This window comes from Barbus barbus (genome assembly GCF_936440315.1).
Source record: "Barbus barbus genome assembly, chromosome: 22".
In the NCBI taxonomy this organism is placed as follows: Eukaryota; Metazoa; Chordata; class Actinopteri; order Cypriniformes; family Cyprinidae; genus Barbus; species Barbus barbus.
Genome location: NC_136750.1, coordinates 28,945,504 through 28,957,836, shown reverse-complemented (window position 1 = coordinate 28,957,836; position 12,333 = coordinate 28,945,504). Strand labels below are relative to the sequence as shown.

The window sequence follows — 12,333 nt, the reverse complement described above, 5'->3', positions numbered from 1 at the left end:
AAAACCAGATCATTACTTGAAATAAACATTAACTGAAATAAAATAAAAAAACTAACTTTTATTTCAGCTAGTTGCCAAGTTAACATTTCTTAACTTAAAACTAAATAAACTAAAAATAAAACCATAAAAATGTTCATTATTCATTATTATAAAACCATAAAAAATATGATTTGAAATAAAATAAATATTAACTGAAATAAAATGTATATTTAAAAAGGTAAAATTCTTTCAGCTTGTTGCAGAGCCAACATTATTCATTTTCCTTTAGTTTAACTTCTAAATAAATTTTAAATGAATAAACCTAAAACCATAAAAAATATTTTTCGTTAGCTGAAATAAAATAAAATATAAAAAATAAACTTATTTTATTTTATTATTTAAAAAATTACCAAAACCTAACTAAAATTAAAGTGAAAACAGAAAAAATAGAAATAAAGTATAATTTGAAATGACAAAAACTACACTCTTAAAAGTGCTGGGTTATTTCTGTAAACACATTGTTGGGTTATTTGTGCTGGGTCATAATTGTGGGTGGTTTGAGGTACTGTAAACACACAGCTGGGTTGTTCATGCCGGGTCAAATGGACTGCAAGGGGTTCTTTCTCCACTGAACACCTGGGTTGGCTTATTTTGACCCAACAGGTTTATTTATTTTTCCTCTTCATTGAATTTTCTGGATTCTTCACTCGTCTCGTCATCAGACGGTCAAGCAACTCGCAGGATTATAAGGTAAATTAATATGATGATATGATTATTTACCTCTATTTTTAATAAGCTGTTGTAAAAGCACACTGATTCATGGTTAATGTGATATTTGATCTGTCGCTGTGTGGGTTAATGTTAGTGTTATTCTGTGAATGAAGTAGCCGCCTACGTTGGTTTGTTGACAAAAAAGGCCTCAACAATCTCTTTATCGTATATATATATTTAACGCCTCATAGAAAAGGTATGAACTATCATTAGGTCAGAAATACAGGGGTAAGTTCAGTTAACTTACTGTCTGTGTAACGTTTCTGTATGTTTTGTCATAATTAGATCATTTCGTACTAAATTGATCTTAAGGTCTTTTTTTTCCAAATGTCTGCGACGTGCCGAATCCAACAATAACTAACTTATTTTGCTCTTTTTTTCCTCCGGTAAGGTTAGCTGCATTAGCTACCCTATTACAGGTATGTAGTATTATTCTTAAATATTGTTACTTAAATGTAATGTTGTCTACAGTATGTAAAGTTAGACTTGGTCTCATGGTGAGGTCCTTTTACTCTTCCTCTGTTTTAGTGAATGCATGTGTTGCTTTAATCAGAACACAAGAGGTTTATCCAGGTTAACAGTAAGTTAGAGAGGCCATGTAAAGTGTTCTTTATGTTACTGTTAGAAATAATCATTTGTATTTGAGATTGATGAATAATAGGCAGATCACTGGATTTCCAGTCTGGCATACTGTATGGTTTTGCTAGCTTTTAACACAGTTTTTCATCCTTATTTTACAGAATCTGTTTTGCAGCAATGGGTCTACAAGCATCCCAGAAATCTTGAAGGAGTTCCCCAGACTTCTAGAACAACTTGGCATGGTAAGAAATAATTTTGATTTTATGGTTTCGTTTACAGAAATTAGAAGTAGTTAAATTGTTAGTGGGGTTGTGCAGATAGATGATAGTATAGTGTATTGACGATAGTCAGAGATATCGCTGAGAGCTGATGTCTTTGTTGATAGTCAAGGCGATATTACAGGAGCTGCCCCACATCTTTAAAATTTGAGCACATTGTTTTCTGTGAGTGTACACCGCAGCAGCACCTCTGCCAGAACGCCACCAACATCTACATATTCCTAATAAATTACATTGTTTGTCTCAGGAAGTCATTAATGTAGGCTGACTAAGTCACACTTCAGCCATGCCATTGTCACTTGGTCTGCCTGTGTCATTTGTTTCTGATCCAATCTATTTAAATCCAGTCCAATCTGATCCAAGCTATTTAAATCCAGTCCAATCTGATCCAAGCTATTTAAATCCAGTCCAATCTGATCCAAGCTATTTAAATCCAGTTCAATCTGATCCAAGCTATTTACATCCAGTCCAATCTGATCCAAGCTATTTAAATCCAGTCCAATCTGATCCAAGCTATTTAAATCCAGCCCGATCTGATCCAAGCTATTTACATCCAGTTCAATCTGATCCAAGCTATTTACATCCAGTCCAATCTGATCCAAGCTATTTAAATCCAGTCCGATCTGATCCAAGCTATTTACATCCAGTCCAATCTGATCCAAGCTATTTAAATCCAGTCCAATCTGATCCAAGCTATTTAAATCCAGTCCAATCTGATCCAAGCTATTTACATCCAGTCCAATCTGATCCAAGCTATTTAAATCCAGTCCAATCTGATCCAAGCTATTTAAATCCAGTCCAATCTGATCCAAGCTATTTAAATCCAGTCCAATCTGATCCAAGCTATTTACATCCAGTTCAATCTGATCCAAGCTATTTAAATCCAGCCCGATCTGATCCAAGCTATTTACATCCAGTCCAATCTGATCCAAGCTATTTAAATCCAGTCCAATCTGATCCAAGCTATTTAAATCCAGTCCAATCTGATCCAAGCTATTTAAATCCAGTCCAATCTGATCCAAGCTATTTACATCCAGTTCAATCTGATCCAAGCTATTTAAATCCAGCCCGATCTGATCCAAGCTATTTATATCCAGTCCAATCTGATCCAAGCTATTTAAATCCAGCCCGATCTGATCCAAGCTATTTACATCCAGTCCAATCTGATCCAAGCTATTTAAATCCAGTCCAATCTGATCCAAGCTATTTACATCCAGTCCAATCTGATCCAAGCTATTTATATCCAGTCCAATCTGATCCAAGCTATTTAAATCCAGTCCAATCTGATCCAAGCTATTTACATCCAGTCCAATCTGATCCAAGCTATTTAAATCCAGTCCAATCTGATCCAAGCTATTTAAATCCAGTCCAATCTGATCCAAGCTATTTAAATCCAGTCCAATCTGATCCAAGCTATTTACATCCAGTCCAATCTGATCCAAGCTATTTAAATCCAGTTCAATCTGATCCAAGCTATTTAAATCCAGTCCAATCTGATCCAAGCTATTTAAATCCAGTCCAATCTGATCCAAGCTATTTACATCCAGTCCAATCTGATCCAAGCTATTTAAATCCAGTTCAATCTGATCCAAGCTATTTATATCCAGTTCAATCTGATCCAAGCTATTTACATCCAGCCCGATCTGATCCAAGCTATTTAAAGGAATGAAGACATTTTCACAGGAAAAGTGCTTCAATGTCATTTTGATTGTGAGGTCAGTTTAACAGCTTGCACTGTATTATTCTTATGGTTTAGATGCTAAAAGGGAGAGTGCTTTCAAAGTCCTGCCCACTCTGCTTCCCCAATCAATACTCAAGAACGGAGGAAAGGTCCTCAGACCCACAACCACAGAATCCTGGAAGTCATTCATTTGATGTACAACCTGTAATTTAAAATTTTATTGTAATTTATTTTATTTTTTTTACTTTTTCTACTCTATACACAGTACTGTGCAAAAGTTTTAGGCCACTAGTATTTTCAACAGTTAAAAATGGTTTTAAGTCAGTTATTTCTATCTTTTGCTGTAGTGTAGGAAATATCAGTTTACATTTCCAAACATTCATTGTAATAGTCCAGTGAATGTCTGACAACAGCCAGTGCTCCACACATAGATCTGATCTGATCATCATCCAGTCTGTCTGGAATCACATGAAGAAACTGAGACAGACTAAATCCAAAAGAACTGTGGCAACATCTCCAAGATGCTTCAAGAAACCTACCTGCAAAGCTACAGAACTGTTAAAAGTTTTAGACGCTTGTGAAAAAATGCTGTAAAATGAGGATGCTGTCAAAAATAATGTCATAAATAGATTTTCTTTAACAATTAACTTCTGTTAACTAAATTAAATCAACATTTGGTGTGAGCATCCTTTAAATTTAAAGCAGCTTTTGCCCTCGAGTTTCTCATGAGCTTTGCAGGAGGTTTCTTGAAGCATTTTGGAGGCGTTGGCACAGTTCTTCTGGATCTAGTCCATCTCAGTTTGTTCTGTTTCTTCATGTCATTCCAGACAGACTGGATGATAATCAGATCAGATCTCTGTGTGGAGCACAATAATAATGTAATAATCTCACTGGATTATTACAATTAATGGCAAAACGAATGTTTGGAAATGTAAACTGCCATTTCCTACAGACACATTACAGCAAAAGATTGAAATAACTGACTTAAAACCATTTTTTTTATTATTTAGCTGGCTACTATAATACTAGTGGGCTAAAACTTTTTCACAGTATTGTATATGTTTTGGGGGCTTTAAATACCCCATAATTTATGCCATGTTGTTTGGATGAAATTTAGGTAGACAACCAAGTGCCAGTAAGCCGAAAGAAACTTAAATCAGTAACACACTAAATATTTAGTTTGAGCAACCTTTACCATACCTAGTTCACAGGAAACTAAGCTGATTTCCATAAAATACACTTAAACGTTATTTATTTAAGTCAACTTAAATGTTACAACTTGTAAAAATGTAAGTTATGTTGTAAGACTAAGTGTCGTGTAATTAACAGGTGGGGACCAACATGGTGATGCATTCCTGCACATTTTGTGCCTTGGTGACGAGACAACGACCTCCCACACCTTCGCCATTGTTTCGGGTCATGCCATTGGAATGGACTTGTTGCTTGAGGCTGTTTATCTTTTTGGAGTCCTTTTTTACATTAACATCTTCCTTCCTGGAAATGTCTCCAGTATGCAGTATATCATATTGATGTAACAGTAGCACCCATTCAAAAATGGTTTTAAAAAGAAATGTGAAAACTCATTAAATTGATATTTACAGTTGCAGTTTTTGTGTTGTGTAATTGTATTACAGAAAAATAATAATTTTACATTCCTTTGTGATTATTTATTATTATTGGTAAATATAAAGGTAGCAAGGCATTGAGACAACAAATAACCCAATGTTTAGGTAATGTTTAACCCAGCAACACAGTTAACCTGACCCACCGGTTGGGTCAAATGGCTCAACCCAGCACTTGGGTCAAAACAATCCAGTGCATGTTCTGTCTCATAGTTACCCAGCGGCTGGGTTATTTTTTTAACCCAGCATTTTTAGAGTGTAGTATGTCAAAAATACTAAAATAACACTGGTTTGTTTGAGCAACTTTGTTGTTTTGGAGATTTCTGGAAACCGTTTATTGACACTAGTGGAGGCAATGTGCTTGATTTACTTGTTTAATTTAGCTAAATTATAATTTACTGTCATTGAGCTCTTGGAGTCTGTGACAGGTCTGTGTTCATCCGCAGCAGCTGGATTTCCAGACCTTGTGAGTCTGGTTTCTGCGGGTTTGTCCTGATCTGATCCAGTCTCTCTCACAGCTGCTCGACTCCTCATAATATTCAATCAGACTCGTACTGATTGCTTTAATGACCGTCATTTTCCACTTACGCTCAGATGTGTTGCTATTCTGCACAGCAGGCCAGAATGTCAGATGAAAACACTATTGATTTTGTTTTCATTGATTTTTAGACATTTTGAGCCCATTAATCTTGCTCACTGATTTCTGCGCTCATAAAATTAGAATAATTAAGGGTCTATGACACGGCTGCCAGACCCAATTAAGTTTGGATTTTTGTTCAAATGTTTTAAGAGTCGGTCATTTATCTTGCATGTCATTTTTTTTCTCCTCGCCATCTGTCTTGAGCTCTCAGCAAAAGATCTGACTAAGTGCTTTCTTTAAAACTTCTCAGATTTGGTTTTGTTCTGTTTCATGTATTTATTAACTTTGATTAATGTAATATTTCAGCCCTTTGATCACGGTTGTTTTGATCTATTTAAGAGCAGGATTATATAGGAATATTCATTAAACAACACAAGGTACATTTTTATGTTTTCAGTATTTTAATTCTGTTTAAAACTTTATCACAGTTCTTTTGATCTATTTTATTTAGGATCTAACAGCAGTATTTTATATTCATATTAATTAAACAAGATGAGTACATTTAATTTATTATTGTTTCACCTAATTTAAAAAACAACACACACACATACATACAAATATATATAATCATATAAATATATTTTATAATGATATGAATTCAGTAATTTTCATCTTGTTTAATAGTAAATACTAAAATAACTAAATAAAAAAAAAAAAAACGTAATCAAAATTGTCGACAAAAATTTGACAATTATAGTACAATATAAAATACTACAATTTTAATTAAAATGAAAACAGAAAAAATTGCTCTTTATAGCAAGTTACACTTATATTATTATTTTTTTAATTGTATAATTATTTTGATCTATTAAGGGGAGCAGAAATGTATAGCGATGTTATTAAACAAGACGAGGAACATTTTCATGTTATTTTAATTGTATCATTTGAAAAATCTATTATTTTGATCAATTTAAGAGCAGAATTTTATAGTGATATGTACACAAGACAAGGTACTTTTTATGTTGTTATTTTTATTCTATTATTTAAAAATTTCTTTTGATCTATTCAAGAGCAGGTTTTTATAGCGATATTAATTAAACAATTAAAAAATAAATTTTAATTTAACTTATTTTAATTCTATTTCATAATATGAAGCTGCAGTTTGCACTGATCTCAGACTGCGTGATGTGTGAGTTTACTCATCTTTACCTGAGCTAGGTGTTAATTTACTCTCCACACACTTCAGCTCAATCACAGGCACAGACAAACAACACTTTAGCAGTTCATCTCCTGAAACATCACTTTAGGTTTATGCTTGAGCTACTTTCTAAAAGTCTTTCATGTCGACGCCAGTATTGTTTTGTTTTATGATTGTAACAACAATGCTTTTCAACACTCATTTGTTAATATAAATACTTCTACAGCATCTTAGTTTGTCAGTTTCATCATTTGCCAGTACATATTTAAATATTTACTAATACGTTAACATTAGTTAATGCACCTAAGAAGTTGATGTTAGCTAATGCATTCACTAATGTTAACAAACCAGACCTTGTTTTATTATATTTGCCATGGGACTCACTCACCTTTTATTTGCAAACCAGTGTGACTTTCTTTCAAAGTCATAAGTCAAATCTAGTCTGCTAACAAAATAATCAAATATTTATAACACTGACACGTTAAGATGATGTACAGCTGCTGCTCGCGTCTATTTATTCTGCAGGTACGAGACGTTTCAGTGAGTAAATCAAAGAAATATTAGTCAATTTCTCAGTAACTTTATAAGGAGCTGCAACATGTATCTGCAGTTATGAAAAACATAATACACTTTATGTTATTAGATAACCACAGAATGCATTTAAGAATTGAGCTGTTTGTTTGTAGTCTGTCAATATGTAGCAATAATAATTATGTGTGTGTGTTTATGTATGTATGTGTGTATATGTGTGTATATGTATATAGTGCCCTCCATTAATATTGGCACCCTTGATAAATGTGATAAAAGGCGGCTGTGAAAATAAATCTGCATTGTTTATCCTTTTGATCTTTCACTCAAAATATTCTGATCCATCATTTAAGTAAAACAATTGAAAGTGGGGAGAAAAACTCATGATTAAATAAATGTTTTTCTCCAATGAATGCTGGCCAATAATAATAATAGTTTATGCACAATAAATGAATGTCATATTTTTTTTATTTTAATTTCATATTTTTTTGTATATTATTTTTATTTATATATTGTTTAGAGAAAAAAAAAACATGTATACAGTGCCCTCCATAAGTATTGGAACAGTAAAGATAAAATTGCTCTGTTGGCTGTGGAGTCAAGACATTTACAAATATGATTAAAAGATGAATATGAGACAAAACTACAGAATGTCACATTTTATTATTAGCCGTTTCAACACATATGTTTTACCAAATAAAAAGAACAGCACTTTTAGAGTTCATCCCACTCATTGATGTGAGCATAAGTATTGGGACAGTTGAACATAAGGCAGATATAAAAGATTAAAAGCTATTATTTAGTTGCAGATTCCTTGCACACAATCACAGCAGTGAGTCTGTGACCCATAGACATCACCAGACTCTTGGTCTCATCTTTGAAATGCTTTTCCCAGCCTTTAATGCAGCCAATCCCAATTGTTGCTTGTTTTGGGGAGTTTCTGCCTTTACTCTCTTCTTCAGCTGCTGAAATTCATGTTCAATCAGATTTAAATCTGGAGATTGACTTGGGCAATCTAAGACTTTCCATTTCTTTGCTCTTATAAACTCCTTGACTGAACTGGCAGGGTGTTTTGGGTCATTGTCCTGATGCAATTTGAAGCACTTCCCAATGAATCTGGTGGCATTTTCTTGAATATTGGTAGGCAAGATGGTTTTGTACCCTTCCAAATTCATTCTGCTACTGTCATCATACATTAAGTCATCAGTAAAGTTGAGAGGGCCTGTTCCAGAGACAGCCATGCATGCCCATGCCATGACACCACCTCCACCATGCTTTACAGATGAGGCTGTATGCTTGGGATCATTGCCGTTCCCTTTTTTTCTCCACATTTTTGCTTTCCCATCACTTAGATAAAGGTTCATCTTTGTCTCATCGGTCCATAAACACAGTTCCAAAACTCTTCTGGCTCAACTTTGTGCTTTTTTACAAACTCTAATCTTGCCTTTCTATTTTTGGTGCTGGTCAGAGGTTTGCATCTTGCTGTGCTCTAAAAGTGCTGAACTTCTTAGCTGGTAAAACATCTATGTGTTGAATCACCCAATAATAAAATGTGACATTCTGTAGTTTTGTCTCATATTCATATTTTAATCATATTTGTAAATGTCTTAACTCCACAGCCAACAGAACAATTTTGTCTTTACTGCTCCAATACTTATGGAGGGCACTGTATGTATGTAGTAATAATATTAGTAGTAGTAGTAATAATAATAATATTATTAAAGATGTCCTAATCGGTCTCTCAGCTCATAATCTGTGGATGTGGTCAGAGTGTCAGTGCTGTCTGTTGTTGGGCTCACAGCGTGTTTGTAATTGGTCAGATAAGGGCCGTTAAGCACACGGCCCCTGTGCCACATTAATCTGATGTTCTCGCTGGGTTCATTCGTTCAGGATGCCGAGAGCTTAATTTACTCCTCAGACTGTCGTCCCAGCTCAATCTGTTTTCCTGACAGCTCTATTAGAATATGATAATAGATCCTGATGCTTCTGCATGAACAAAAGATGTTCAACAATGTTCTGTGTTGCATATAGGTGTGCACTAGCATGAGGTTGAATAAATGAGGCTTTAGCATTCAGCGCTGGTGTCGTCTGCATGGATTTCTTTAGGATGAAATATCAGACAGAAATGTGGATTCTACTCAGAAATCTGCCCTGAGGTGAAATAGTCTGCATTTGATTCGTCCTGTGGGTTTAAAATGCTGCTTATCCACTCCTGGGAGCACATAAGACAGCTCAGGTGTTCCTTCCCACAATCCTTTGCTCGTTCTGTTCGCGCAGATTATTGGTGATTCATTCTCTCTTCAGTTGACATTTACGCTGTCTGTCTGTCTGCCACCGCTGGATCTGCTTTTCATAAGGAAATCTCTCCTCAAAGGCCATTTCTGTCGTTCATTAGTGCACCTGTCAGCGGCGGCCAGGGATTTTCACGGATATTTCTGCAAAGCCAATGATATTCTGCTTAAATTATCCGCTCTAATGACAGCTTTTCTCCACAGATTGCTGATGTGCTGACTAAAATGAAGCCGAGTGTCCTGCTCACACTGGTAAGATCTTTCTCATTTATTTCACAGGAAGTCTTTCAAGATGCCAACCTTGTCTTGTAGTGATATTTGGACTGTGATGTAAATAAATATTTTAAAAAGTATCATTTAAAATAAATATAAAAGTAAATAACATTGCAATTTAATTTAATATATATATTAGGGGTGGCACGGTACATGTATTCGTACCTAACGGTACGGACATCTCGGTTCGGTGCATGAGGCCTTACGATGAATACAGGCAACTCACCCTCAATCCAGAAGGGGGCGCCCGCAGCAATGCAACGCTGTTTGATAACCGCCAGCAGAAGAACAGCGAATGCCATGTAGCTCCATCTGTATCACAGTGACCATGAGTTGCGTGCTCGAAAACAAAGCCCCCTAGACCGTAATCATGTGCTGATTCTGAACGCCTCTCTTACATAGACTGACAAAGTAGTATAGTTTAAAGGCTTGCGCACTCAACTGTTTGCGAAATGGGGCTTTGTGCTCGTGTATCCTACCTCTCTCATTCCGCACAAATCCAAATATTCCATATTTCCATATTTGCGACAACCTGTTAATAATAATACATGTTAATAATAAATAAATAATAAAATAAAATAAAATAATAAAAAATAACTTAGTGATTTTATTCTTTTTTATTATTAGTTATTTAATAATAATAATAAAATCAATACATTTTTACTAATTTACTATTATTAATAGGGTATTGCTACTATTGTTATTAAATAACTGTTAATAAATAATTAATAGTACACATAATGCATTGATTTTTATATTATTATGATGATGATGATGATGATTTAATAATAATAACATTGACAAATAAATAAATAGTAAACAACATGGTAATAGTAAACACTTTTATTATTAGTTATTTAATAATAATAATAATCTCTTAGTAAGAAATGAATAATAGTAAACATAACCTTTTATTATTATTATTATTTTTTTTTTTTTACATTTTGGAGTGAATAGTGACCTGGTCATGTTTTCATAAGACTCCCTCTGTTAGTGCGTATAGGAAATTGAGATGTTCAGACATCTGGCCTACATGTGATTTTAGTTCTGTTCTATTCTTTTTGGATAATGGGACATTGAGTAGGTTTAATGTCTGTTTCTGTGTGTGTGTAGCGGGGAGTGAACACCGATAGCGGCAGCACCTGTCGCGAAGCGTCCTTTGAAGGCATCAGCCAGTGAGTTTCATCCATTATTCAGAGCTCTGTTCCTAAAACTCATTCCAGGGAGAGTAGCACACTCATCCTCTGTGTGCTCGGATAAAACAACCCACCCGTTTAGACTGATGCATGAAGAGACTCTGATCCCAATGAGAAATATTTCGAAATATTTCGAAATATTAGATATGCACTAATTTTGAAAGTATTTAAAAATTTTTAAATGTCATTGTATTAAATGTAAAAATGATCAACACAATTGTCATCTGTTTTAAAGCATTGACAAAGCATTGACTAAAAGGAGGATTCAGATAGTAAAACAATAGATGCAGGCAGTCAGTATTTTGAGACACAAAAACAGTTGTTTTTTCTTCTCTTGTGCAGGTTTCAGGTGAATAATTCCCTGCTGCACCCGGTGATTGTGGAGTGGTGAGTGTCATTTATATCACATGCAAACGTCAAAACATTTCAACCATTTAACACCATGCTTTATGCAATTTAGCCATTTTCTTCTGCAGCCGATTGACGTCTTATTAACTAAAGCACAAAACCCTACTCGTTACTAAAGCCCAATTAACAAAATCAAAGCAAGTTTGCCAGCTACTCCAATTAGCAAACGTTTGATGTTTTGATGAAAGGTAAAACAGATGGCAATTACCGGAGCTGAAGTTGGATTGTTTCATCTTTGTGTGTTTTGATTGTCATTGCATCTTTTAAAAAGTTTGAGCAGATCAGCTTGTTTAATCTGTCTTGTATTTAATTAACAGAGCATCATTAAGCATTCAGACACTATGAACTTTACTGGAATCAGATGTTCATTACTACTTCATAGAATGTGAGTTTTGTTGGGAAAATGACATTCAGACAAAGTGCTCTTCTCGTCGCTGTTGAAACGCTTCAGCTAATTTCAGCAGAATGACTCTATCATGACGGAGAGCCCTTCACTCTCATGTTGAATGCTCAAGCACATTACAAACAATCCGCCATCAGTCCTCTTTCTCTCTCAAGTCTCCTGCGTGGGTCTATACGGCTGGTGTTTGTCTCTAATGGTCTGCGTGCTTCTCTCGCTGGCGCATGCATTGTTTTCTCCTCTAGTACTCGAAGGAAAGCGGCTCATTACGGTTTCCCTTCGCTCACCTGCTAACGTTGTTGTTTCCTTCTCTCCCTCCCCTTCACTTATTACCTCAAGATTTCCAGAGAGAGTTTGCCTCTTGCTTCTCCATGATGAAGCAGATATTAAAGACCTGCTCACAAAGCAGATACGCTTGTGTCTGAAAAACTTCTGAAGCCAGATTAAGATGGTTAGATGGTCCACAAAACCGCTCTAAAACCAGCAAACTAACCAGACCTTTGAAACACCCTAGGCTGGTTTTTAAGCTGTTTTTCTCACTAACTTCAA

At 35.0% G+C, this 12,333-nt stretch overlaps 1 protein-coding gene across 2 annotated transcripts in view; it reads left to right on the top strand.

The window, feature by feature from the left end:
- The window catches only part of LOC306888027 (xaa-Pro dipeptidase-like), a 75,928-nt gene that overhangs the window by 18,806 nt on the left and 44,789 nt on the right, over nucleotides 1-12,333 (top strand). For both annotated transcript variants that reach the window (XM_079446121.1, XM_079446122.1), the window contains exons 5-7: nucleotides 9,712-9,759; nucleotides 10,894-10,955; nucleotides 11,319-11,363. In XM_079446121.1, coding sequence (XP_079302247.1) covers nucleotides 9,712-9,759; nucleotides 10,894-10,955; nucleotides 11,319-11,363 — 155 coding nt within the window. The remainder of the gene's footprint in view (nucleotides 1-9,711; nucleotides 9,760-10,893; nucleotides 10,956-11,318; nucleotides 11,364-12,333) is intronic.